At 42.4% G+C, this 26,422-nt stretch overlaps 1 protein-coding gene across 1 annotated transcript in view; it reads left to right on the top strand.

Moving 5' to 3' along the window:
• Positions 1-18,479, top strand: part of ADGRA3 (adhesion G protein-coupled receptor A3) — a 50,815-nt gene extending 32,336 nt beyond the window's left edge. The window contains exons 7-19 of the mRNA XM_075194730.1: positions 1,754-1,967; positions 2,640-2,804; positions 6,528-6,729; positions 7,512-7,661; positions 8,418-8,579; positions 10,653-10,856; positions 11,204-11,414; positions 12,853-13,061; positions 13,686-13,810; positions 14,509-14,632; positions 15,758-15,903; positions 16,732-16,827; positions 16,912-18,479. Coding sequence (XP_075050831.1) covers positions 1,754-1,967; positions 2,640-2,804; positions 6,528-6,729; positions 7,512-7,661; positions 8,418-8,579; positions 10,653-10,856; positions 11,204-11,414; positions 12,853-13,061; positions 13,686-13,810; positions 14,509-14,632; positions 15,758-15,903; positions 16,732-16,827; positions 16,912-18,154 — 3,251 coding nt within the window. The 3' untranslated portion in view covers positions 18,155-18,479. The remainder of the gene's footprint in view (positions 1-1,753; positions 1,968-2,639; positions 2,805-6,527; positions 6,730-7,511; positions 7,662-8,417; positions 8,580-10,652; positions 10,857-11,203; positions 11,415-12,852; positions 13,062-13,685; positions 13,811-14,508; positions 14,633-15,757; positions 15,904-16,731; positions 16,828-16,911) is intronic.
• Positions 18,480-26,422: the final 7,943 nt, after the last annotated feature.

The raw sequence follows: 26,422 nt of genomic DNA, 5'->3' as shown, positions 1-26,422 counted from the left end.
TGCATATTGTACTGTAAAACATACTGTATGTATCAAAAGAGCATGTTTGGATGCAGCGCTTGTGGATAAGGGGGCTGTGTCTTGTTACGAAAGAACATGGAAGCAGTCATTATAACATAGCAAGGAAGGCATTGTACTAGGGCTAGCTTTCATGTAGGGAGAAATGAATTATGTCCACCCTAGTCATGACTAAGGCAAGAGTCTGTCAACAGGATGTACAGGGAGTCTTGCTTTTCCCAGCCGCTTGGGCAGCTCTCCACCAGTGTGGCAGGGCTCCAGGTATCTGCCTCCCCACTACTATGGGCACACCAATTTACCCAGAACCTGGCGAGTATCTCCCGATGGAGTGTGGTGATGAAATGTCCCCAGATGGAGCAATAGCCTCTTTCACAAGATACAGGAGAGCGATGATCACCAGGTCTGCTGCTAGAGCACAGGACACCAGTCAGCCCTGCACCTTCCAGGAAATCAGTCCTCAGAAAATACACACACACACCTCCCCTTGAGTGGCTCCATATAACCATGGTCAAATTACCTTATTGTTTTTCCCTCCCCCTGGCCAAACCCCTTGGTCTCTCCAATGTTTAATTGGTGGGTGCTAGGCCAGGGAGTTGGAGTGGAGAGGAGTCGCCCTTGCACAGTGGCTCCCCTGCTGTGTCCCTGCCACGATGACTGGACCAGTCCTGTGGAAGACAAAGGGCAATCCATGGCTTTCCCCACCTCAAGATCTTTGTTAGCACCCAGTCCCTCCTGAAATTAACCTCTTCCCCACTTTTGGTACGTGTCAAGGCTTCTAGCTATCCCTCACTTTCTGTCCTTTCCTTCTTACTCTCCCCATGTGTCCGCAATAAGCCCCCCACCCCATATGTGCCGGACGAAATTTAAAAACTAGTCCTGGGATGACAGTCCATGTAACCCTGCGAATTGACGGGCTGGTGGGAGATGTTATCTTGGTGGTATGGCCCGGTCCAGTCACATAGGTATATCCATTTTTGTCATTGGAGAAGGAGGAGTTCAGTGAGGCCACCCACTCACTCACAGTCAGGGCTCAAGGATATATCCACCTACTGTCACGGGTTAATGGACATTTGGGGGAATTCAATTGGCCTCATTATGGGTAAGAGTAACGCAGCCTGCTCATTATTACTGGCCTGTGAGCAGAATAAAACTACCGTAATAAGGGTAATAGTTTTAATGCCGCGCAAATTTAATCCCCCCCCCCCCCCCCCATTGAATTAGATTTTTAAAAATGTTTGCGTGTGGCTGGCACAGTTCAGATTAGCAGTCATGCAGAGCAAACAACTCTAGGGTTGTATGGTATAGGAGTTAAAATTTAGGACTTTTAAGATCTGTTGACAGAACCCTTGCAATTTAAAGGCAGCTCCACATTAGGTTAAACATCCAAGTAGCAGCATAACATATAGGGCACAAGTTATCTGGTTTAAATTTTCAAAGTTACGGACTAGTATGCTCTCTGAAGAATATTGCAAGTACATTCTTATATGCAAATAAGTGGTAAGTGTGGACCACAGCTTGGTCAACCTTACAGTGAATGACCCTTTTATAAGCTAATGTTAAACAGTGGTAATGTGATGTGCCCCAGGCATCTGCACAGTCCTGGGAATTTAAAGTTTGTTTGGCCGGAGTTGACCTTTACCGTGTTTTTATAAATAGCTTTTCAGCATTGTCTAACAGTTTCCTTCCCTCTTTCTTTTAGATTTGTTTTTATTTATTGTTGTTCATGTTTCACCAGAATCGCCTCTCGAGCTGCCATCATTTTACATGACGCCCTCACACCGCCAAGTGGTGTTTGAAGGGGACAGTCTCCCTTTCCAGTGCATGGCTTCCTACATTGACCAGGACATGCAGGTGTTATGGTATCAAGATGGGAAGATTGTGGAAACGGATGAGTCGCAGGGCATCTTTGTCGAGAAGAACATGATCCACAACTGCTCATTGATTGCTAGGTACTGTTACTTTCCCAGATGTTGTTATATTAGGATCAGGGATGTCGATAAATCTTTTCTTGAATAGTTCACTACTTTAGGAACCGGACAGACTTGGATTAAAACCCCTGGGGTGAAATAACTGGTAACAAAATAAGAAACGGGATAATTCCGGCTGCCTTCATTTCTGATCATGTTATTAATTATTTACAGTAGGATGACAGAGTTCCAAGTAGAAATCCAGCCAGATACATGATCTCTCATTTGAATTGTAAAGTACCCCCCGCCTTATTGTAATGGGTAAGATAAATGTAGATAATAGTACTCTGACATCTCTGTCACTCGTGCTGGCCGGCTCAGATGGACCCAGCCTCCTCTACTTGTAACGTACTCCGTTAGCATTAGAAGGTTCACAGAGAGTTGCCGGAGATTCAATCTAAATAAATAGAAATTTTGGATAAACTATACAGGGTCTCTATTGCTTAGAATTACTTGACACAGAAGCCTCAGTCAGTCAATTGTTCAGTGTTGCAATGTAGCCAATCTAGTCACATTATCATATGCTTCCATCCTGGCAGATACACTCAGACCCTCGTTTAATATGACTCTACTGAACGGCTGCTGTTGTTTTATATTTAATGTTACAATAATCTCTGCACTGGGCTTTGACATCTTATTCGATCTTTTCCTTAGTGCTCTGACCATTTCCAATATACAGGCTGGATCGACGGGGAACTGGGGCTGCCAGGTTCAGAGCAGGCGCGGTAATAACACCAGGACCGTGGATATTGTGGTACTAGAGAGCTCGGCTCAGTACTGCCCTATGGACAGGGTTATAAACAACAAAGGGGACTTCAGGTAGGTGGACTGTTTATAGCTAAGATCTTTTTTTAACCCATATTAATTATTAAATATATAGAAATGGGTAGGGCAATCAATAGATTAAATACAGTGTAACCTTAAACTTATTTGCGTAACTGTGCCAGTTTCAGGGTAATATGTATGTCAGATGTCATTTTATGCTTTACCTCTGTGTGGGTTAGGAACAATTTTTTTTTGTTTGTTTTGGGTTTTTTTTTATTCACCTTTTGTGTGATCTGTGTCATATTTTCGATCCTTTCTGGTCATACCATATCCTCTATGATGATGCCCATCCTTTTTCACTAGGCCATGTCTCCAAGCTTTTGTTTTGTGAAAGGTCTCTCGCATCTAAATAAGGTTGACAGGAGAGTTCAGATAGGGCATGTAGGAATTGGGAGGAATTGAAGGGAAACAATGGCATCTCTGCTGGATGGTGAGCTTTGCCACAATCATATAAATTAGGACAAATCCTATATATTTATACATTCATCCCTTTACTATTTACGTTGGACAAATATAAAGGGAGATGGGGTTAGATGGCCTTTCCTCTTTTCTGCTTATTCGCCTTTCTGCTTTAGCTGTTAATGGGCAAAACAAACATCTGTCCAACCCAGTTTCTCATATGTGTTTGTACACTGCAGAGTCTGGCTGTATAAAGTACACACTATAAACTGCTTATGTGTGGATAATGTGAGATTCTTATTATCATTTGATCAAGTCATGTAAACCAATCCAGAAGATGCCGGTGAATTCTGATCAAAATTGTCCCTAAGCTGATCATGATTCCTTCATGCTGATCTTTAAAAATAATACAGCAATTTTTCGTAAAGTTACAAAGGACCACTAAACCCTAATCCCTATTTTCCACTGCAGCTCTATTAGTAAAGTATGCCCCCTCACCCCATGCACTTGTTATGGACAACTGAAGCTCCTCCACTTCTTTAGGGCAGTGTCTATAAACACAGGTCAGAAGTGTATAATGCAGTCATTTGAGTTACTGTGACACATCACCCCCCCCCCCCCCCGTGCATGAATCCAAAAATCCACACAGTTCATTTTTGCAAAGCAAGTCTACCTGGATGTCAGTCAAGCTGTGTCTGCTGTGTTAGCCCCTCCTTCCTATCATGGCAGCCTGCTGTAGAGAAGTGAAACAGAGCCTGGTGGACTTGTTTATTTAAAGCTGCACTTCCATGTAGGGTGAAAAAAATAAATTGCCCTACCTAGCAGCACCCTTATCACAGCCTCCATGTTTTTGGTGCTCTATCATTCGACTGTCAGCCGTGCTGAAAGGCGAGGGCTGTGTGAAGCAGCGTGGAATGGTGGGGCCTCGCGGACCAAGAATATGCAGCTGTCATGGAGACCACAGTCATGTAACATTGGTTAGCTTGTGAGGTCCTATATTACAGACACAGAGAAGACCGGAAAAACTGTTTCAACATGTAGTTCCCGGTACCTCACTAAGAGAAGCAGTGGGTCAGTGACAGGGTAACTGGCAATGCTGCTTTAAATATAAGTGGTTATTTCATGTATTTTTGTCAGCTCGGTAACACAGCCTTTGACTTATTTTAATGTCAAATAAAGGCTTAACTTACTCTCTAATATATTTAATAATATGGTTTTTATGTTAACTGCTGCAGTACTTTACCAGTGAGCATATGGAACCTGCATTTACTGGAACATAATGGACAAAATTGTCCTTTGTGCCTCAAATAATTGACTTGGTAACATGTAATTTGGTATCCAGGTAAAAATAGGAATCTTGCAGAAAGTCATATTACAAGTTCTTTTGAATTAATGTGCAATATCCTTGGAGAATACTATTACTGAAGGATTACTTTTCTGGCCTATTACAGTGTTTCATAAATGTCCGTGTACTAATGATTATAGTCTTACTATATACGGTATGCTTGTGGATAAAGCAAAAATATGTTTTTAATCAGTTGCTGTCCACTATTAAGGTTGCAGATATTTCCATAGTGTTTTATAACAGTTTAACAGTACATCAAACTATATTTCCACAGCGTGGAATTTTACGCATCACAGTGTTTGCTGTTCATATTCCTATAAATGTGTATTAGAAGGTCAGGGCGAGAGCACGATTAGTTACTAATGCTGTGAAGAGCTGCCAAGACATAGTTTCACAATCTAATTGAGCGAGCGCTGTCAAAATACCCAGCAGTGTATCATTTTACAAGAACTATGTCCGTGTGATCAGAGCCTCGGAAATATGGAAAATATTTTTTCTATAGGACGTTCTTAAGTCTCTGCCAAGCCTGAATGCAAGTTCCTTAATATGGAAGAGCTGCTAAGAACAGTCGCACATACCAATGTAAGATCTACCAGTGTTACTAAGTACAGTCACACCTACTAATGCAAGATATACCAGTGTTACTAAGTACTGTCACACCTACTAATGTAGGATATAGGGGAGCTACTACGGACATTCACATGTACTATAACGGTTTGATAAGAGGGTATGCTTTTATCCCGTGCTTGTTGATAACGCCAGTTACTATAAGGTAGGCAAGAAGTGTTTATTTCAAACTTCATAACTGTAAGTTTACATATATATTTGGGAATGTCAACAAAATGGAAAGTCATCTTGTAAGTGATCCTTTCAAAGGGCCTCTAAATCTAAAATAAAGATTGATATTTATAAAGGGGCCACTCAAACATTCACAGTTATGCACGTAAAAGCTTGAGGAGTTTATTAGAACTCAAGATATCTGAGATAAACGCAAGTATGTAGAGACGTTCTGTAAGTAACACTATAGCATAATGCAGACAGCCACTTGTAACTGTCTGTTGTCCCTCTAAGACAGGCGAAGTAACTGGACAGATTGGTTGGGCTATTGGCCTTTATCTCCTTTGATAGATATATATATATATGTCTGACATGACTGAGACACTCATTCACGTTATCGGGAAACATGATACAGACCTTACTCCCCAGCGATCATACTGTAGTATGTGATGATGACAATTGTACCATAAGGGGTATATAAACTTTAAATTCCTAACTTGATCATCTGAGCATTTTAAGTAAAAACAATTTCCGCACATTATAACCACCTCAGCTCTCACTGCCAGTACTGTGTACACCACCTTTGTCTAATGAGTACTCTCGCTACGGGTTACACATAGGTATTATGGGGCTAGCGAGCCTTTCATAAAAGAGCCATAGGTGGTGTAGGAGCGCATTAATAAAATTGTTTTACTCTTGATTCCATTGCCTGTTGTCCTCTCTGCTGAGGAAGTGACCTGGGTGGGCTAGATAAGAACTTGGGCTGCCATATAAAATCTCAGGAGATATAGAGGATAAACTTGCACATTCTCTTGAGCAGATGATGTTCTTGTGGGTTAATGCAGCTTTCCACCTGGTATATTAGAAGAGTGAAGGAGTAACGTGAGAGAATCTTCTTTCTAGGCTTTGTTGCTAAATCATTTATATAGAACCGATTTTGTCCTTTTGAATAGCAGTCTGTGTGTTCTTCCCTGTGGTGTGCAATATGCAACGTTTCTTACCTGGCCCTGAGCTGTCTCCTAACTGGCTGTAACTCCCCACTTATTACATGTTACAATCTATAGAGTTACATTATATAATGTTTTCTATAACTGTTGTTTTTTGTTTACATTAATATTAAGATCCTTGGTCAGATGATTGTGCAATGTGGGTTGTGTGGCGTTCTAATAGCGAGATGTAATTATAAAACCCTATAGGTGGCCGAGAACATTGGCAGGAATCACCGCGTATCTGCTGTGTACACGTTATTCTGCTGGAGGTGGCATCTATCCTGGCACCCAACAAGATGACATAAGGGCTTGGCGACGGTGTGACCGAGGGGGCTTCTGGGCAGAGGAAGACTATTCTCGTTGCCAGTATGCTAATGATGTTACACGAGTCCTATACATGTTTAATCAGGTATTCCATTGTATGGTATAAAAGCAGTACCCATGAGTAGAGAAGGTACACTTCTAGCTCTGTAATCTTACACATGGTGCTCAACATATCGGTATTCTCACCAGAGGATCCAGCTTCATGTTTGTTATGTTATTGTCTTTTAGCATTACCGATTGCATAATCCTTTCCTTCCCATCCTCGGACTGTATATAGATTGTAATCATGTACATATGTTGGTAACCTCTAGAGATGCTCAAACTATTTGTGCCAACTTTAAATGTAATTGAGCTGGTGCTGTTCATCAACCTAGAATTCAAAACTGAAAAATATCAAAATGTCTTTTTTGTGTTTTGCCCACCATGATGTGTATTTAATCTAACTCCCGTGTTTGCAGCTTGCAGTTAAAAGATGTTGAAATAAGATATAAAATGTTACTTTATCAACATCTTAGAGTTATATATTTTATAGTATTTTTAATGTTTTTGGTTTTTTTATTTTGAATAGTGAACATTACTGTTTTTTTTCCATTGGCATGGAAAAATAATATAACCCTATGCAGTGTAGCCATTAAAGCACAATCACGGTTGTACTGCAATCCCATAGATTCTGCTGGTTGATAATAAAGGGCAAGGTATCTGGCAATGTCAGCCAAGGTTTTTCCCTAGCTGCCACAGGAAGCCATAGACTAGCAGTTGCCCTTACAGTTACTAACAAGTACTATAGCTGTGTCACCGGGCAGCAGTAGTACATTGAATGTTGCATCATGTGTTTGTAACTTTTAATCTTCTTTGTCATTTTCTTAGATGCCCCTTAACCTCACAAATGCAGTGGCAACAGCGAAGCAGCTGCTGGCCTACACGGTGGAAGCTGCAAATTTCTCTGACAAGATGGATGTCATCTTTGTCGCTGAGATGATTGAAAAATTTGGGCGTTTTACTGAAAAATACAAAGAGGTAACTACAGTAATTATACATTTCATATTCTGTAGCTGGGCAACGGCGCAGCGTAGCGTTCTGTAGCTGGGCAACGGCGCAGCATAGCGTTCTGTAGCTGAGCAACGGCGCAGCGTAGCGTTCTGTAGTTGAGAAACGGCGTAGCGTTCTGTAGCTGGGCAACGGCGCAGCGTAGCGTTCTGTAGCTGAGCAATGGCGCATCGTAGCGTTCTGTAGCTGAGCAATGGCGCATCGTAGCGTTCTGTAGTTGGGCAACGGCGCAGCGTAGCGTTCTGTAGTTGAGAAACGGCGTAGCATTCTGTAGCTGGGCAACGGCGCAGCGTAGCGTTCTGTAGCTGAGCAACGGCGCAGCGTAGCGTTCTGTAGTTGAGAAACGGCGTAGCGTTCTGTAGCTGGGCAACGGCGCAGCGTGCTGTTCTGTAGCTGAGCAACGGCGTAGCGTTCTGTAGCTGGGCAACGGCGCAGCGTAGCGTTCTGTAGCTGAGCAATGGCGCATAGTAGCGTTCTGTAGCTGGGCAACGGCGCAGCGTAGCGTTCTGTAGTTGAGAAACGGCGTAGCGTTCTGTAGCTGGGCAACGGCGCAGCGTAGCGTTCTGTAGCTGAGCAACGGCGCAGCGTAGCGTTCTGTAGCTGGGCAATGGCGCAGCGTAGTGTTCTGTAGCTGGGCAACGGCGCAGCATAGCGTTCTGTAGCTGGGCAACGGCGCAGCATAGTGTGTTTGTATATATTCTCGTTATATCTTTTACTGTATTGCAGCTTGGTGACGTCATGGTTGACATAGCCAGTAACATCATGCTGGCTGATGAGCGTGTCTTGTGGATGGCACAAAAAGAGTCTAAGGCTTGCACACGTATAGTGCAATGTTTACAACGTATTGCTACCTATCGACTGGCCAACGGAGCACAAGTATACTCCACAGTAAGACCGCTGCAAAAACACCTGTAAAGTGTAAAGTAATCATAGAATTTCAATGCATTAAATTAGCTTTCCATGGTTATTTATAATGTGTCTGTAACACTGAGGTACTGGTGTAAACACGCTGATACTGGATTTCATAAAAAGAAAACATAATTTAATAGAATGGCTGAGACATACAGACTAGTGACTTTAAAAGGTTTACATTACATTACATGTGAGATGTTTTATCTTCTGCCCACATGTTCAGTCTACAGTCAGCGTGCCCGCCACAGGGGTGGTACCACAACACATGTCCCCTCTACTATACACTGTACTCACAGGGGTGGTACCACAACACATGTCCCCTCTACTATACAGTCTACTCACAGGGGTGGTACCACAACACATGTCCCCTCCACTATACACTGTACTCACAGAGGTGGTACCACAACACATGTCCCCTCTACTATACACTGTACTCACAGGGGTGGTACCACAACACATGTCTCCTCTACTATACACTGTACTCACAGGGGTGGTACCTCAACACATGTCCCCTCTACTATACAGTCTACTCACAGGGGTGGTACCACAACACATGTCTCCTCTACTATACACTGTACTCACAGGGGTGGTACCACAACACATGTCCCCTCTACTATACAGTGTACTCACAGGGGTGGTACCACAACACATGTCCCCTCTACTATACAGTGTACTCACAGGGGTGGTACCACAACACATGTCCCCTCTACTATACAGTGTACTCACAGGGGTGGTACCACAACACATGTCCCCTCTACTATACAGTGTACTCACAGCGGTGGTACCACAACACATGTCCCCTCTACTATACAGTGTACTCACAGGGGTGGTACCACAACACATGTCCCCTCTACTATACAGTGTACTCACAGGGGTGGTACCACAACACATGTCCCCTCTACTATACAGTGTACTCACAGGGGTGGTACCACAACACATGTCCCCTCTACTATACAGTGTACTCACAGCGGTGGTACCACAACACATGTCCCCTCTACTATACAGTGTACTCACAGGGGTGGTACCACAACACATGTCCCCTCTACTATACAGTGTACTCACAGGGGTGGTACCACAACACATGTCCCCTCTACTATACAGTGTACTCACAGGGGTGGTACCACAACACATGTCCCCTCTACTATACAGTGTACTCACAGCGGTGGTACCACAACACATGTCCCCTCTACTATACAGTGTACTCACAGGGGTGGTACCACAACACATGTCCCCTCTACTATACAGTGTACTCACAGGGGTGGTACCACAACACATGTCCCCTCTACTATACAGTGTACTCACAGCGGTGGTACCACAACACATGTCCCCTCTACTATACAGTGTACTCACAGGGGTGGTACCACAGCACATGTCCCCTCTACTATACAGTGTACTCACAGGGGTGGTACCACAACACATGTCCCCTCTACTATACAGTGTACTCACAGGGGTGGTACCACAACACATGTCCCCTCTACTATACACTGTACTCACAGGGGTGGTACCACAACACATGTCCCCTCTACTATACACTGTACTCACAGGGGTGGTACCACAACACATGTCCCCTCTACTATAGAGTGTACTCACAGGGGTGGTACCACAACATATGTCCCCTCTACTATACAGTGTACTCACAGCGGTGGTACCACAACACATGTCCCCTCTACTATAGAGTGTAGAGTCGCCAAATCAGATCATCCAATTGTGTAACATTAAAAACCACCATTGATGGAAAATTACCATTGATAATGGAAAGGATACTTGTCATCAACATCATTATCGTCCTTTATTTATATAGCGCCAGTAGATTCCGTAGCGCTTTACTTATCTTAATCTCCTAAGCACAACTCACTTGCAGGTAGCAACAGTAATCACAACAAAGTGATAATTGTGTTTAATGACGAGTAGTTCTGGTATAGTAATGTTGAAGAGCTCTCCAGTGGTCATACTACAAGTACTGTAGTTCAGTAATATGTCTTGTGTAGAATTACAAATCATTTTTTGGTTCAGTTCTTAATGTAAATGTAATATGTTTTGTTTTTCTAGTTTTCCCCAAACATTGCTCTGGAAGCCTATGTGATAAAAGCCACTGTCTTCACTGGAATGATCTGTACGGTGTTTCAGAAACTGGCTGCATCCGATCGCGTGGTATTAGCCGACTTTGGGAGAAGAGACCCGGATGGGAACCTGGATAAACAACTAAGCTTTAAGTGCAATGTGTCTAGTACCTTAAGCATGATGGCATTAAAGGTAACGTTTACACCCTGTCATGCTATTCTTAATCTGTCCTAAAAATGTTATGTCAGATTAGTGTATACTATCAGACAAGTTTTCCATCCTGCAAATAATCAGTGTGTTGTAAACAAATGCACACATTCAGATTATATAGATATTGTTTACTGTTTGTGTGTGTGTTTTTTTTTTTTGTTCTTTTTTTAATACTTTACTTTGTTCTTTTAAACATTTTGCAGGTAATGTTACATGTAATTTGTCTCGCTCTGTTTTGTTTGACTTGACTGAATTGTGTGACATTTATGTCCTATATACAATGTTTCTCGTTTACTAGAATATGCTTTTTTTTCCCTGTGTATTGTCAGAACACCGTTGTGGAGGCTTCAATCCAGCTGCCATCTACACTGTTTGTGCCCAAAGAAAAACGCGAGAGGCGAGCAGTCGATGAGTCTGTGTACAAGCTTCAGCTCATTGCATTTAGGAATGGGAAGCTTTTTCCAGCCACCGGAAACTCCACAAATCTTGGAGATGGGAAGAGACTCTCGGTGGTAACACCGGTCATCGTTGCCAAACTAGGTTTGTACAGAGCGGTCTTATAGCACATTGAGTTAATATAAACATTCAAAGGCATCTGTGCTGTACTTATCACAGATAAATTGGATATTGATTATTTTATTTACAGCTGAACACTAGAATAAGGCTTCTATTTACTGGTGAACTTGTTAATACTAGTTATTGAAAACAAATCTTCGGAACTAGCGTCTATGTATTAATGGAAACTCCTGTTACAGTGCATATATCTATCATAAACACAAAGAAAGAGAATAGCAATTAGACTGTATAGAGAGGTGGAGAGAAAGAGGGGAAGTTTTACAAAGGAATACTGGGCTTGATTCATTAAGGAAAGGAAAGCAAAAAAAATGAGTAACTTCAAACCTTGGCAAAACCATGTTGTTTTGGAGGGGGAGGTAAATTTAAAATGTGAAGACCGATTTATAGTTAGGTTAGGGCATTTCCTAGATCAACTTTTAATGTCAGCGTAAAAATAAAGCTGTCAAGTATTTGCGTCCTACATGAGAAAACAGCCAGTATTTCTCTTTCACGCTAATTGGGGGACACTGCTCACCTTGGGGTATAGAGGACGCGGTGGGAGTAATAGCACTAAAAAACTTGTCTTGCCCACAGGTGAGGAGGATATGTCCAATAGACAGGGCATTGAGGACCTTATCCTGGCAGTGTGACAGGTCCTTAACATATCTGATGGGGAACAACCTTTATCACAGACTTCCATGTTTATAAGGGCCTCCTTCTACTCAACAGTTCGAAATTTGGGACGAGGCCAGACTTAAGCCTGATAATAAATTTCAGATTCCCAGACAATACAAACTTTTTTACCTCCAGATTCGGAGGTAGGATCATGGGAGACTTATCCCAGTGTTGATGTTCCTATTGCACACTTGGCAAAGTCTACCGTTTTTCCGTTGCCAAATACAGCGTCGCTTAAAGACAGTACTGACTAAAAGTGTGAAGCGATTTTGAAATCTACTTATTTAGTGTCTGGGGTGTCTCTGTGCCCGGTTGCAACAGGTTCAAAGTTACTTATTTTTTTTGCTTTACTTACCTTAATGAATCAGGCCCACTGTGTCTATCCAAGGGGTGGGTAGAGAAAAGGAGACTGCTGTGCAGGGAGCAGAGATAGAAAGAGGGCAGGTGACGTTAGGTTTAATTGGCCACAAATATCAGTATGTGTGGAGAAACAACAACTACTGATTCCAATCATCATCAGGAATGTTCCTAGGCCGATTGGAAAAGGGAGAAAATGCACTTGGACAAGGACTCTTCTCTCTCACCGTGTGTGCTGCCATTGTCCAACCCAAGGGGATCCAGCCTTTAGCCGCAAGCACCATTCGGCTTTATCTGTCTAATTTGAGCTCATATTGTGTATATATGTTATTGCTGTGTTTTTTTTTTAGCATACAAATAACCATTTGTTAATCTGTCTGTATTATTTTAGATGGTCCAAATAAAAACATTCCCCACGTCCCTATTAATATCACGCTCCGTCGCATCGCTCATGGGAAGGACCCTGTGGCAGCCCAGTGGGATTTTGACCTTCTTAACGGACAAGGGGGATGGAAATCAGAAGGCTGCACTATTATCGCGTCAGATGAAAACATAACTACCATTCAGTGCTACACTCTCAGCAACTACGCCTTATTAATGGTATGATGCAGGGTTTGTATAGAGTCATAGTGGCCAATTCACACTGCCGTACACTTTTACAAATTTGTAATAGTCAATTCTTAATGGGGGACAATCATGGAATTAAAAAGCGAATTGTACATTTTGTAGCAATTTTTTATCTAGTCTTTCTACTCCCTTCTCTCACCCTAACTTCCATAAAAAAACAGGGGTGCCTAATTCTTCACCCATTATCTGAAGCCGCAAGCCATATTGTACTGTAACAAACTGCATATGAGGACTCTAAAGTTCATCCGGTTTTGTTCAACAGAGAACTTGTTACTTGGGGTGCAGGTCAGAAGGAGAAGGGGGTGGTGTCCATAAATGGACAACTTGCTTACAAGTCAGGCTTTGCTAGAAAATCCTATAGTCCGCGCACACAGTGTGTTTTTTAGTATTCTCAGAATTCTGTGCTGGCCAATTATTGTAATGTATTTTTTTTTAAAAAAAAATCTTGGGTGAAATCAGCCTTGAAGGGGATAAATATTTTACTTTCCTATATTGCCGGGTGAAATACACAGGCAGTGGTTATTCTGCTGATCAGCCTCATTATTTTGCAGAGAGTGTTTTCTATCGGTACTTAATCATGTTCTTGTTGCTTTGAAGGACCTGACTGGAACGGAGTTGTACACCCATCCTGTGACTCTCTTGCATCCAGTTGTCTACGCTTCTGCTGTGATGTTACTCCTGTGCTTACTGATGCTCATTGTGGGTTATTTGTACTATCACAGGTCAGTTTCCCTCTTCATAATGGGCTCATTTTAAGTTTTGGAAAGTGCAATTTAAACTAGTGACATCTTACATTGTTTTGAAATTAATTACTAAATGCCCAGACTATACACCGGTTGTGTGTGCGGTCATCTTTTGACCTCCGTGGCAGGCCCCAGGAAGCCTTCAGCCTTGCTGGACCTTGTTCAGTTTGGTCGTCTACATATATGACCACTCTGTATATTGGTCCATGTGTGGCTAATTTATGGGGTTTTCTGTAATCCGGGAGCACAATGCCGAAAACATACTATGTTACATTTAGAGGGCAGCCCAAGCAGCCGATGCTTTTCTAATCATTAAGTTGCTTGATACAGATAGTTCCTGTAGGTGAAGGCACTTCATGATCGATTCTGTATGTGTGAGACTTTCACTAAACAGGAACAATTATTTTCCTTCCTGGTTTCTCAACTCGCTAGAAAACAGGTTTCCGTATAAGAGGCCATATGCCCAATATGTTTTACTATGTTTTAGTCACTCTTAAATTTTAGTATGTTTTTGTTCATTATCTCATAGAATAAAATGTGTTGTGACCTATAGCTATAATTTTTTTGTAAGGTCTGTTGGTTATTGTTGGAGTTGATGCGTTGCTTGCCCTGTGTCTAATGTTTTGTTAGCTTTGTAAATCTAAACCTCCGAAAATACTTTGTCTTTTCTCTTTCAGCGTGATACGGGTTAGCCTTAAAAGCTGGCACATGTTGGTTAATCTCACCCTTCACCTCTTCTTGACTTGTGCGGTGTATGTTGCAGGCATAACTCAGACAAGGAATGCCAGTGTTTGTCAGGCTGTGAGTATGACATTTTGAGCATGTGAGCGGCTAATAATTAAGCGCTGTCTTCTGTTTTTCCTAAAGGAAAGATGAGGGGGTGACTCTGGCTCATTCAGGATCATTGATACCTAAGAATAAAACACTACTCGCACGCACACAGGATTAAATAGGATAATAATAAAATAAACAATAAAACAACAGGTGAAATGGGGAGATAGAAATTATTTTATATAGGTAATTGAAACACATCACACAGACAACTTACCAATGTGGATGATGGAACACGGAAGGGGAGAAAGTAGAGTCTGTCCCTATTCCTGTTCTATTATCCGATTTGGTCAGTTGGTCATGTGCACAGTACAAATTTCTCTCCATAGAGTTTAACACCCTATATGAACATCTGTCTGACAATAACAGAGGAGAGAGAGGTTATAAAAATTCTTGTGTGCATATAGTTTTAATAGCGTCTTGTAAATGCCAGTTATTTTCTCCCGTATATCTAATGTTAAACCCTTCCTTCACAGAGGAAAGAAACCTGGCCATTTACAATTTGCACGTCTAATGGCTGTGAACACATTCCACTTGTTTATTATTCCTAATACGTGGGAACATTAATTTATCAAAATCTACAACAAGAGTACAGCTGTATTCTGCATGCAAGACCCAGTCCTCTATCTATGTGGTCAATTACTGCCCCAGGCTACAGCCTAGTCATCCTAACACAATGAGATGGCCCAGGTGGCATGTTCCCCTAAAAGTTAGTAAACTTACCTATGCAAGGGTTAATCACACCAGGGGGTAAATGTATCAAAGTCCGGTTTTTTCACCTCGCGGGAGATCGGCGTCTTTGCAGCTAAAATTTAAAGGGGTGATGGCTTGTAAAGGCAATCGGACTTTGATACATTTTCTCCCAGGTGTGGTTCTGCTCTTATATATTTTTTTTTTACTCCTGCAATACAATACGTTCTCTGGGAGGCATATCCATTACATTGTTACATTGCGGTATTTGCAGTTTAAGACATGTGGGTATTATGACTTCCAGTAACACTGTGAGGAGTTCAGGAATCCAGGCTGGCTGAATATGTTGGTGTTTCTGGTCACATACAAAGTGGATCCGTTTTAATATCAAACTTTATTTTGCAGATTGGGATTCTTCTCCATTACTCCACATTGGCGACAGTGCTCTGGGTGGGAGTCACAGCTCGCAACATATACAAGCAAATAACTAAAAAGGGCAAACGATGCCAGGATCCAGATGAGCTGCCTCCCCCACCGAGACCAATGCTAAGGTTTGTGCTACAAACTCATATAAACCAGTTATGTATTTTTTATTACTATGGCTTTTAATATAAAAACAAACATAAAGAGATAAATGCATAGAATGTGTCCACACATAATCATATAATACCCAATACACTATCAATGTGTATATTTGCATTAGCAATAATAGCGTAATCCCAGCCCACCACAGCGTGACTAATCTAAACACACTTTGGACGAAGCAATCACCGCCAAGAGCAGGGGCAGGCTGGGCTGGGAGCCAAGGGGGCATCTGCCAGTCCCATAGTGGGCTAGCTTGGGGTGGATCACTGGGCCACCAGCATAGCATTTTTTTGTCATTTAAAATAGGCTGCTGAGTCGAGTTCTGCCCCCCCCCCCCCCCCCCCGGGCTAAAGTATGCCAGCCCTCCCCTGGCCAAGAGTAGGGAAGATTTAACCCAAAGATCCCACACTCTACTGAGTTTATCTCTGCGTCTTTTTGTTTTGCCTTTTGTCTTTTTCCAAGTGACTTTAATAAGCTAGTGGTGACTGAGAGAAATCTCACTTGTCCACAAGGGGGCAGCAGACCGTATAATACTCTCTTTACATTTTACTTGAAAGTTTGACACTTGGCCGCTATCCAGTAAAAATACTTTGCTCATTGTATGTGTGTGAATGTGATGAATGAAATGGTCATGTTTGCGTAAAGGAAGTTTCAATGAAGCCAAATAAGTCAGCAATTCAACAGAAATAGGAAACCATTGAGGAAACTGTTCTGTAAATAGAGTTTTAAGATACACTACATTTAGTTTAATATTTATTGTGTTAATTATCACTAAATTCTTGTCTTCTCTCAAGATTTTACCTTATTGGAGGTGGCATTCCTGTCATTGTATGTGGAATAACAGCAGCTGCAAACATTAAAAACTACGGAAGCCAGCCGAATGCACCATAGTAAGTGTGAAATAACCGGACGAAAGGTGTTTCTTTCAGTGCTCGTTCTGCACAATTCTAACGCTGGTACTTTATTCTTTTCAGTTGTTGGATGGCTTGGGAACCAAGCCTCGGAGCCTTCTATGGACCAGCGAGTTTCATCGTCTTTATAAATTGTATGTACTTCCTCAGTATATTCATTCAACTGAAGCGTCATCCTGACCGAGTGTTTGAACTGAAAGAGCAAACCGAGGAACAGCAGCGACTAGCGGCCAGCGAGAGCGGGGAGGGGAACCAGCAAGATTCGCTTTCAGTGTCCTTGGTATCTACATCGGCTTTGGAGAACGAGCAGACGTTCCAAGCGCAGCTCCTCGGTGCCAGCCTTACTTTATTCCTATATGTTTCCCTTTGGATATTTGGTGCATTGGCAGTTTCTTTGTATTATCCAATGGACCTGGTCTTCAGCTGTTTTTTTGGGGTGACATGTCTAAGCCTTGGTGCCTTTTTAGTTGTACACCACTGTATGAACAGGGAAGATATGAGACGGGCTTTAATAAATACTTTCTGCCCAGGTAGAAGTACATATTCTGTGCAAGTCAATGTTCCACCGTCCAACTCTACTGGAACAAACGGTGATGCCGCCAAGTGTACAAATAGCAGTGCCGAGTCTTCATGCACGAATAAAAGTGCACCCAGTGTCAAGAATTCTTCACAGGGCTGCAAGCTGACTAATTTGCAAGCAGCCGCCGCACAATGCAACACAAACCCTTTGCCAATCAACACAGCGCCCCAGCTCGACAATAGCTTGACAGAACATTCTTTGGACAATGACATAAAAATGCATGTCGCCCCAGTGGAGGTTCAGTATCGTCCTAATGGTCATCCGTCCAGGCATCACAAAAACAGGAGTAAAGGCCATCGTTCAAGTAGACTCACGGTCCTTAGGGAATATGCCTACGATGTTCCCACAAGTGTTGATGGGAGCGCCCCAAACCCATTGCCAAAAAGTCGGCAAAGTTATTCTGAAGGTCATTCTCGCAGTCGGAGAGCTTATCTGGCATACCGAGAACGCCACTTTAACCAGTGCCACCAGGACAGTAGCGATGCTGGAAGCACTCTGCCCAGGTATAGCAGAAATATAGAGAAGGCAGCCTCCAGTAACCACAAAAAGGACATTTTGAAAGAACCCATTGCTGTGGAACTTGAAAGTCAGCAAAAATCATATGGTCTAAATTTGGCTGTAGAAAACGAACCAGCTAAAGATGAAGTGGATGAGGACCCACCTGTAAATGCAGATAACAATGGAAATGTTAGGACCGGCCTATGGAAACATGAAACTACTGTGTAGTACGTCCATGCTGGTTTCACATGTACGGGATGAACGCATTCCTGCAAAGACTTGTCGGTTACAATTGTTTACAGACTTTTTTTTATTACCTGTACTTTTTTTGGGAAAGCATTAACTATGAAGGAGGAAACCTGATCTAACTTCTAGTGACTTTATTTGAAAAAGACAATGTTTTAATTACGCGTGATTTTTATTATTTTTTAACTATTTTTTTAAGAAAACCAAAACAAAAAAACTTTTTATGTATTTTTTTGACATATACTGAATGCCTTGTTTACTAAAGGATTTGTATTTAAACATGTAATAAATGGCGTTTTTCACAGTCGCATTTTGATACATTTGAATCCTTTAGTTTTATTATCTATTTTAAAGAATATACCTACAGATTTCCAGTTGTGTTTCTGTGTGTCCTCCATCGCCCCATCTCTCGCACTCTGTTCCTTTGTAGGGGTTAACTCCTCCCACTCGGACTCTAGCCATTGTCTGTATTTGGCTTCCAGCTTTGTGGGTGTGTTGTGTGCCGTAGGTGATTGTTCAGGAGTAGTCACATACAATATACATGCCCGTCCTTATGTAGAGTTAAAAGTAACTTCTACGTAATCTGCTTGTATATAAAACAAAGGCATTCATCCTAATTATATTAGTGAGGGCCAGGTTTCATGTGATGTCGCACATCTCTATACACATGTCTTGGCTCAGCTAAAGTCCATGCATCCAACTTTTTAGTATTCTTACCAGTCGGTGGTAAATGATCTGAGCTTTAGATTAGCCACTATTGTGTTTGGTCCACCAAATTGGACTGAAACCCACAATCCCAGTTACTGGTTACTTTGTCACTGACATTTTCCTTTGAATGAATCCCTGGCAACTGCATGCTGCATTCTCCCCAAGGCTTCTCCATTTTTGTAGTATAATACCCAGAAAATGTACTTTGAAAACAGATGTAGGCTGGGGGGAGGGACATAGCTACGAGCTCTATGCTTGCGTCTTCCTATTGCTCAGCTCAGTCACACAGACCAAGGCTGTAGGGCAGCACCTGCTACAGAAATAGGAGGAGCGATGAAAAAAACTGATCGCCGTTTTAAATAGGCACAAGACTGGCCTCCAAATTGAAACCCCATTTGGGTTCGATGGGTCAGAGAGGAAAAATTCTCAATGTCAATGAGCATATTGGTAATTTTTCAGCACTCGAAAAAATATTAAGTTTGACCCATACCTTATATTAAAATAATGTTTGAATCCCTGACAACAGCCTTTGATCAGGTGACTCCAGGGTCAATTCATAATCCTTGTCAACTTCGATGTCAGCCGTGGCACACTAAAGTAATACGACATATTCAAAAACTTTCTCGTAAAGCAGAACGTACTGCTATCTAGAACTCCTAACTAAATGCTCTGTACATTGCTAATCATACTTCCAATCTCTTGTCTATGCTCAGGCTTCTAACCTCAAATGCCTTTTAAACACATTTAAGCCTCTTTTCAATCCTCCCACCCCAAAACCTCCTACAACTATCAGTGCCCAAGATCTGAGATACGACTTGAAATGGTATAATCTTCCTCGACTAGAAATCAGCTTAATTCCTTCTCAGCATTCTCTGACACCCTCTTTTCATTTGATCCCACAAATGAAGAGGAAGTTTCAACTCTCTTCACTTCCTACTCTACCACCTGTCCTCTTCAGTCTATACCCTCACAAATTAGTAGATCCCTGTCTCCTATGCTCATCCTACCCCTAATTAAAATCTGTAATCTCTCTCCGTCTACTGATATCTTTCTGTCATTATTCAAACAAAAAGACTGCCTTTAGGAAATAAAAGCAGATTCAGAATAATGAAGACAAAACCGATTGACTTTTTTGACTGGGTGACTAAAGTAAGATTTTTTACACTGTCCCACAACGCAGACTGTTAAATAAACTTGAAAGCTTGGGATTGGATTCAAATATGTTGAATGGATAAGATCTTGGTTACAGAATAGAAATCAGAGAGTTGTAGTAAATGGAGTGCAATCACAGGAGAGTGGTTACCAGCGGTGTACCCCAAGGATCTGTACTTGGACCACTGCTTTTAATATTTTTATAGGTGACATTGCAAATGGTATTGAAGAGAAAGTATGCCTTTTTGCAGATGACACAAAGATATGCAACAGGGTAGACACACCAGGACGGCTAAAACAAATGATTGATGGTCTAGATAGACTAGAGGAATGGTCAAGAGTGTGACAACTACAGTTTAATGCCAAAAAATGCAAATTCATGCGCTTGGATCTCAAAAACCCAAAGGCTAAATATAGTATTAACAGCACTATAATGGAAACTACTGAGGAGGAGGAGGAGGAGTCACTATTTCAGGTGCCTTAAAGGTAAGAAATGTAACAAAGCAATGAGGAAGGCAAGTCAGATGCTTGGTTGTATAGGGAGAGGAATATGTAGCAGAAACTAGGAAGTAATAATTCCACTGTATAGGTCATTGCTACGGCCTAATCTAGAATACTGTGTTCAATTCTGGAGGCCATATCTCCAGAAGGATATAAATACATTAGAGACTGTACAAAGAAGGGCAGCTAAAATGATGCATGGCCTACAACACAAAACCTACCCGGAAAGACTAAAGAAACTTAATATGTATAGTTTGGAGCAGAGAAGGGAAAGGGGGGACATGATAGAAACGTTCAAATATATTAAGGGTTTTAACAAGGTACAGGAGGGAAACATTCTTCAAAGGAAGAGAAGTATTAGACCACGAGGACATGCACTGACACTGGAGGGAAGTAGGTTCAGAGGAGGTTTGAGGAATAATTACTTCACAGAAAGAGTAGTGGATAAGTGGAATAGCCTCTCATTAGAGGTGGCAGACGCTAATACAGTAGAGTAATTTAAACATGCTTGGGATAGACATAAGGATATCCTTACAAAGAATTAAGGAACGAATAGGTTTTGAGGTTGCCATAGGTTAAAAATAGGCAGACTAGATGGGCCAAGCGGTTCTAATCTGCTGTCAGATTCTATATTTCTATAATTACTCCTACTCTGGTAAAACAAATTTCTGACCCAAGCGCTCTCAAATTACTGCCCCAGCTCCCATGCCCCTCCAAGCTTCTCGAGAGATTTGCCTGCACTCCTCACACAACCTTTTGAATCCTCTTCAGTCAGGGTTTTGGTCTCAACACTGCACAGAGACTGACTACTAAAGTTGTCAAATGGTTTCATCTCTACTAAATCTAAAGGCCTTTACTCTCTTCTTATTCTACTGAATCTCTCTGCTGCATTTGATACTGTTGAACACCTAGGGATTGTAGTGTTTGTATGAGAAGAGTGGTCATGACACGGTCTTATCCTGGTTCTCATCCTACCTATCTAATCGCTCTTTCAGTTTCTCTGGATCCACCTCTGCTCCGCTCCCTTTATCAGTTGGAGTACCACAAGACTCAGTACTAGGTCCTCTGCTATTCTCTATCTATACCGCTTCTCTTGGAAAACTAATAAGCTAATTTTGTACTTCAGTATCATCTCTATGTGGATGATACCTACATTTATCTATCCTCTCCTGATCTCTCACCATCTGTCTTGGCCCAAATGTCTTTCTGCCATTTCATCTTGGATGTCCTCTCACCAACTCAAACTTTCAAAATCCAAGTTAATAATATTCCCACCTGTCAACTGAAGGTACCTACCTAACATTTCCATTTCTGTTGACAACATGACTATGAATCCCCTATCGTAAGGTCGCTGCCTAGGTGTAATCCTTGACTCAGAACAATCCTTTGTTTCCAAAATCAACCCTATTTCTAAACCATGTAACATACAAATAAAAAACATTTCCCGAATATGTACATATCTCACACAAGAGACTGCAAAAACTTAAATTCATGTACTCAACATCTCCCGCATTGAGAATTGCGTTTCCCTTCTTACTGGTCTTCCCCCGAATCAGACTCTTGTCCCTACAAACTAGTTTGCATGCAGCGGCTAGATTGATTTTCCTTGCAGATCATTTGTCCACTGCTGATCCACTTTGTCAGTCTCTACATTGGTTGCCTGCTTATTACTGAATCCAATGTAAAATACTTCTACTAACATCAAAGACCATCAACAAAACCTCACCAACATACATCTCCTCACTTGTCTCAAAATATATCCCAACTCGACACCTCTGTTCTGCACAAGATCTGCATCTCTCATCCACACTCATTACCTGCTCTCACTTCCGGACATAGGGCTATTTTCGGGCTACACCAACTTCCCTCCCTTGCACAATATGACTCCTCTTTTTTTCAAACCTTCAAGTATTCTCTGAAACCCACCTCTTCAAGGAAGCTTATAAAATTCCTCAACCACCCTCTTAATCTCCCTATGTTACCACCCTTTACACAACTAACACAAGACAACAACCCTTTAACCAACATTGCTGTAAGACTGGATCAAACAGCCCACTAAGCACTTTTTACTTTTGCAATCTGACTGGACCAATATGCAATATGTAGCACTTAAACTCATATATCAAGCTCCTATTGTCTCAGATTGTCTGCTTTTAAGCAGGATCTTCTTAACTCTCTGTCTGTCTGTATTACCCAGTTGTCACGGGCACTAGGAGTTTCTACCCAGGATTCACCAGGTGTGATAATGCTTACCAGAGGGGCGGAGTTTATCACAGCGATCCTCTGGGCAGTATGGTGAATGGTTGGAACAGTACAACAACTTAGGATAAGAAATGTCAATGGAGAGTCAGCGACTTGCAGCTATGCAGCAGGAGAGTCAGCGACTTGCAGCTATGCAGCAGGAGAGTCAGCGACTTGCAGCTATGCAGCAGGAGAGTCAGCGACTAGCAACTATAATGCGGAGGTAGGTATAGCAACTGATGTACAGTGAAGACTCGTGTCAGTACAGGAGGGTAGCGGGGAGAGTCAGTGGTCTGCGGATAGCAAGTTGTACCACTGCTGTGATGGGAAGAGTTGTCCAGGTGCAGATAGGAGCGGGAGCGTCAGTGGTCTGCGGATAGCAAGTTGTACCACTGCGGTATGGGAAGACTTGTCCAGGTGCAGGTAGTTAGCGGGAGCGTCAGTGGTCTGCGGATAGCAAGTTGTACCACTGCGGTGATGGGAAGACTTGTCCAGGTGCAGGTAGGTAGCGGGAGCGTCAGTCGGCTGCGGATAGCAAGTTGTACCACTGCGGTAATGGGAAGACTTGTCCAGGTGCAGGTAGGTGGCAGAATAGCGGGTAGTCTGTAGCGGCAAGTATACCACTGATGAGCAAGGAAGACTTGTCCAAATGCAGGCAAGCAGCTGAATAGCGAATAGTCTGTGGTGGGTACGTTACCACTGATGAGCAGAGCAGGCTTGTCCAGGTGCAGGTATGCAGCGGAATGGCAAGCAGTCTATAGCGGGTACATTTACCACAGAAGAGCAGATAAGGCTTGTCCAGGTGTAGGCATGCAGCGGAGTAGAGGTAGCCTGTAGGAATGAGAGAGAGCCACGTACCAGACCAGAGGCACTAACCGTCCGGTGAGTGACACCAGTATTGTTTTATTAATGTTCTTTTTTCCCCAAATGCAAAGTGCTACGTAAGTTTGCTGGTGCTGAACAAATAAATATTGATCATTTATATAGTTAGGTCCATATATATTTTGATTCTGACACAATTTTTGTTATTTTAGCTGTTTACCAAAACATATTCAAGTTACAGTTATATAATGAATATGGACCTAAGGTGCAGACTATGAGCTTTAATTTGAGGGTATTCACATTAAAATTGGAGGAAGGGTTTAGGATTTACAGCTGTTTAATATGTAGCCCCCTCTTTTTTGGAGGGTACAAAAGTAACTGGGCAATCGATTCAAAAGCAGTTTCATGGACAGGTGTGAGCTATTCCTTCGTTATTTCTTTATCAATTAAGCAGGCAAATGGAGTTGAATCCAAGTGTGACATTTACTGTGTACCCATAACATGCAGTCAAAAGAGCTCTCAATGCTAGTCAAACAGGCCATCGTTAAGTTGCAAAAGCAAAATCCATCAGAGAGATAGCGGGAACCTTAGGAGTGGCCAAATCAACAGTTTGGTACATTCTTAGAAAAGGAGAAGACACTGGTGAGCTCGGCAACACAAAAAGGCCTGGACGTCCCCAGAAGAAAACAGTTTTGGAATATCGCAGAGTCCTTTCAATGACAAAGATAAACCTATTCACAGCAACCAGCCAAATAAAGAACACTCTCCAGGAGGTAGACATATCATTATCTAAAGCTGGGTACACACTACAGAAATTTCGACCAACTTTTTATGTCGTGCAATTTTTACATGCGATCGATGGTCCGATCGCTCGGTCCATGGACTGCATACACACTAGCCTTGTTTAGGACGATAAAGGGAAGAGCGGACGTCCCTTTAGCGACTTTTTACAGCCATGTTGTTGTGAGCAATGACTGTAATTTCGTACTCACTGTTGTGGATCGGTCGGAAGTTTATACACACTACACAGCGGAAACGAGATTGGAACGAAAATATTAAACGGTACGACCAACCAAATGAGGCGACAATCGTCCATTTGGGCAGACTTTCGATCATCGTGTCACTGTACACACTGACCCGACTTTTGAACGAGCGGTCGTATGTCGGCTGATTGAGCCGATTATTGGATGAAAACTGTGTAGTGTGTACCCAGCTTAAGTCTACCATAAAGAGTAAAGAGAACACTACACGAGAGCAAATACAGAGGGTTCACCACAAGGTGCAAACCATTCATAAGCACCAAGAATAGAAAGGCCAAGTTAGATGTTACCAAAAAAAATCTATAAAACCCAGCCCAGTTCTGGAACAGCAATCTTTGTACAGATGAAACTAAGATCAACCTGTACCAGAATGATGGGAAGAAAAAGTATGGCTCATGATTCTTTGCATATCACATCATCTGTAAAACACAGTAGAGGTAGTGTCATGGCATAGGCATGCATGGCTTCCAATGGCTCTGGGTCCCTAGTATTTATTGATGATGTGACAGAAGACAGAAGCAGCTGAAGTGTGTAGGGATATACTGTCTGCTTAGATTCAGCAACGTTGATTGGACGGCGCTTCACAGTTCAGATGGACAATGATCCAAAACATACTGTGAAAGCAACCAAGGAGTTTTTTAAGGCAAAGAAGAGGAATAGTCAATCGCCTGATCTCAACCTGAGTATGGATCTCACTTGCTGAAGACAAAACTAAAGGCAGAAAGATCCATGAACAAACAACTGAATATAGTTGCAGTAAAGGCCCGGCAAAGCATAACAAAGGAGGAAGCCCAGCATTGGGTGATGTCCATGGGTTCCAGACTTCAGGCAGTCAGTGCATGTAAAGGATTCGCCAAGTTATTCAAAATTAACATTTTATTTATGATTATGTTAATTTGTCCAAATACATTTGAGCCACTGAAAATAGGGGACTGTGTATAAAAATGGCTGCAGTTCCTAAACATTTCATACAATATTTTTGTTGGACCCCTTGAATTAAATCTGAAAGTCTGCACTTCAAAAGCATCACCATTGTTTAATTTCAAATCCATCGGAGTGGTGTACAGAGCAAGAATTATGAAAATTATGTCGCTGTTCAAATATTTCGGGAACTAGCTGTATATACATGTCATAGATCTCTGGGGTAACTTCCAATATCCTTTCCTTTCTTGCTGTTCTGCTTAGGACCCTACCAAAGTCGCTGCCACTGGCACCTTTGCTCCATTTACAGCAATAAATGATTGAAGGTTGTGGCCTAAAGCATAGCCGGATTAAGGGCGGGGGCACAGGGGGCACGTGCCCCGGGCCCCCCTCTCTCCGAGGGCCCCCCGCCACTTGCATTAGCTCGCCAGCTGTCAGTTGCTGTCTGACAGCAACTGACAGCATCCGCTCCGGGCCCCCCTTACTCCGCGGACCCCCCCGTCGCAGCACTGCCCGTGATTTTTATTTTTTTGTGGGGGGAGGGGGGGGGGTGCGGGCAGTGTCGGGGATGCTCCTGTTCGTTGGTGGGGGGAGCAGGGTAGCAAAAAAAAAATAATAGAGAATTACTCACCTGTTCGCGGCGCCGGCGTCCTTCCTCTCTGCTCTGTTAACACTGAATGACAGGCGTGACGTCATCAAGTCACGCCTGTCATTCAGTGATGAGCAGCGCAGAGAGGAAGCAAGAAGACAGAAGAGAAGAAAAGAAAGAAACTAATAGAAAGGTAAGTAAAAAAAGGGAATAAAGCAGAAAAGCACACTATGAAGAAAAAGGAAAGAAGAGAGGCACAGTAAGGAAAAAGGGGAG

This window comes from Mixophyes fleayi, chromosome 1, assembly GCF_038048845.1.
Source record: "Mixophyes fleayi isolate aMixFle1 chromosome 1, aMixFle1.hap1, whole genome shotgun sequence".
In the NCBI taxonomy this organism is placed as follows: domain Eukaryota; kingdom Metazoa; phylum Chordata; class Amphibia; order Anura; family Limnodynastidae; genus Mixophyes; species Mixophyes fleayi.
Note: the sequence above shows the minus strand (reverse complement) of the source record. Positions and strands in the feature narration are given on the sequence as shown.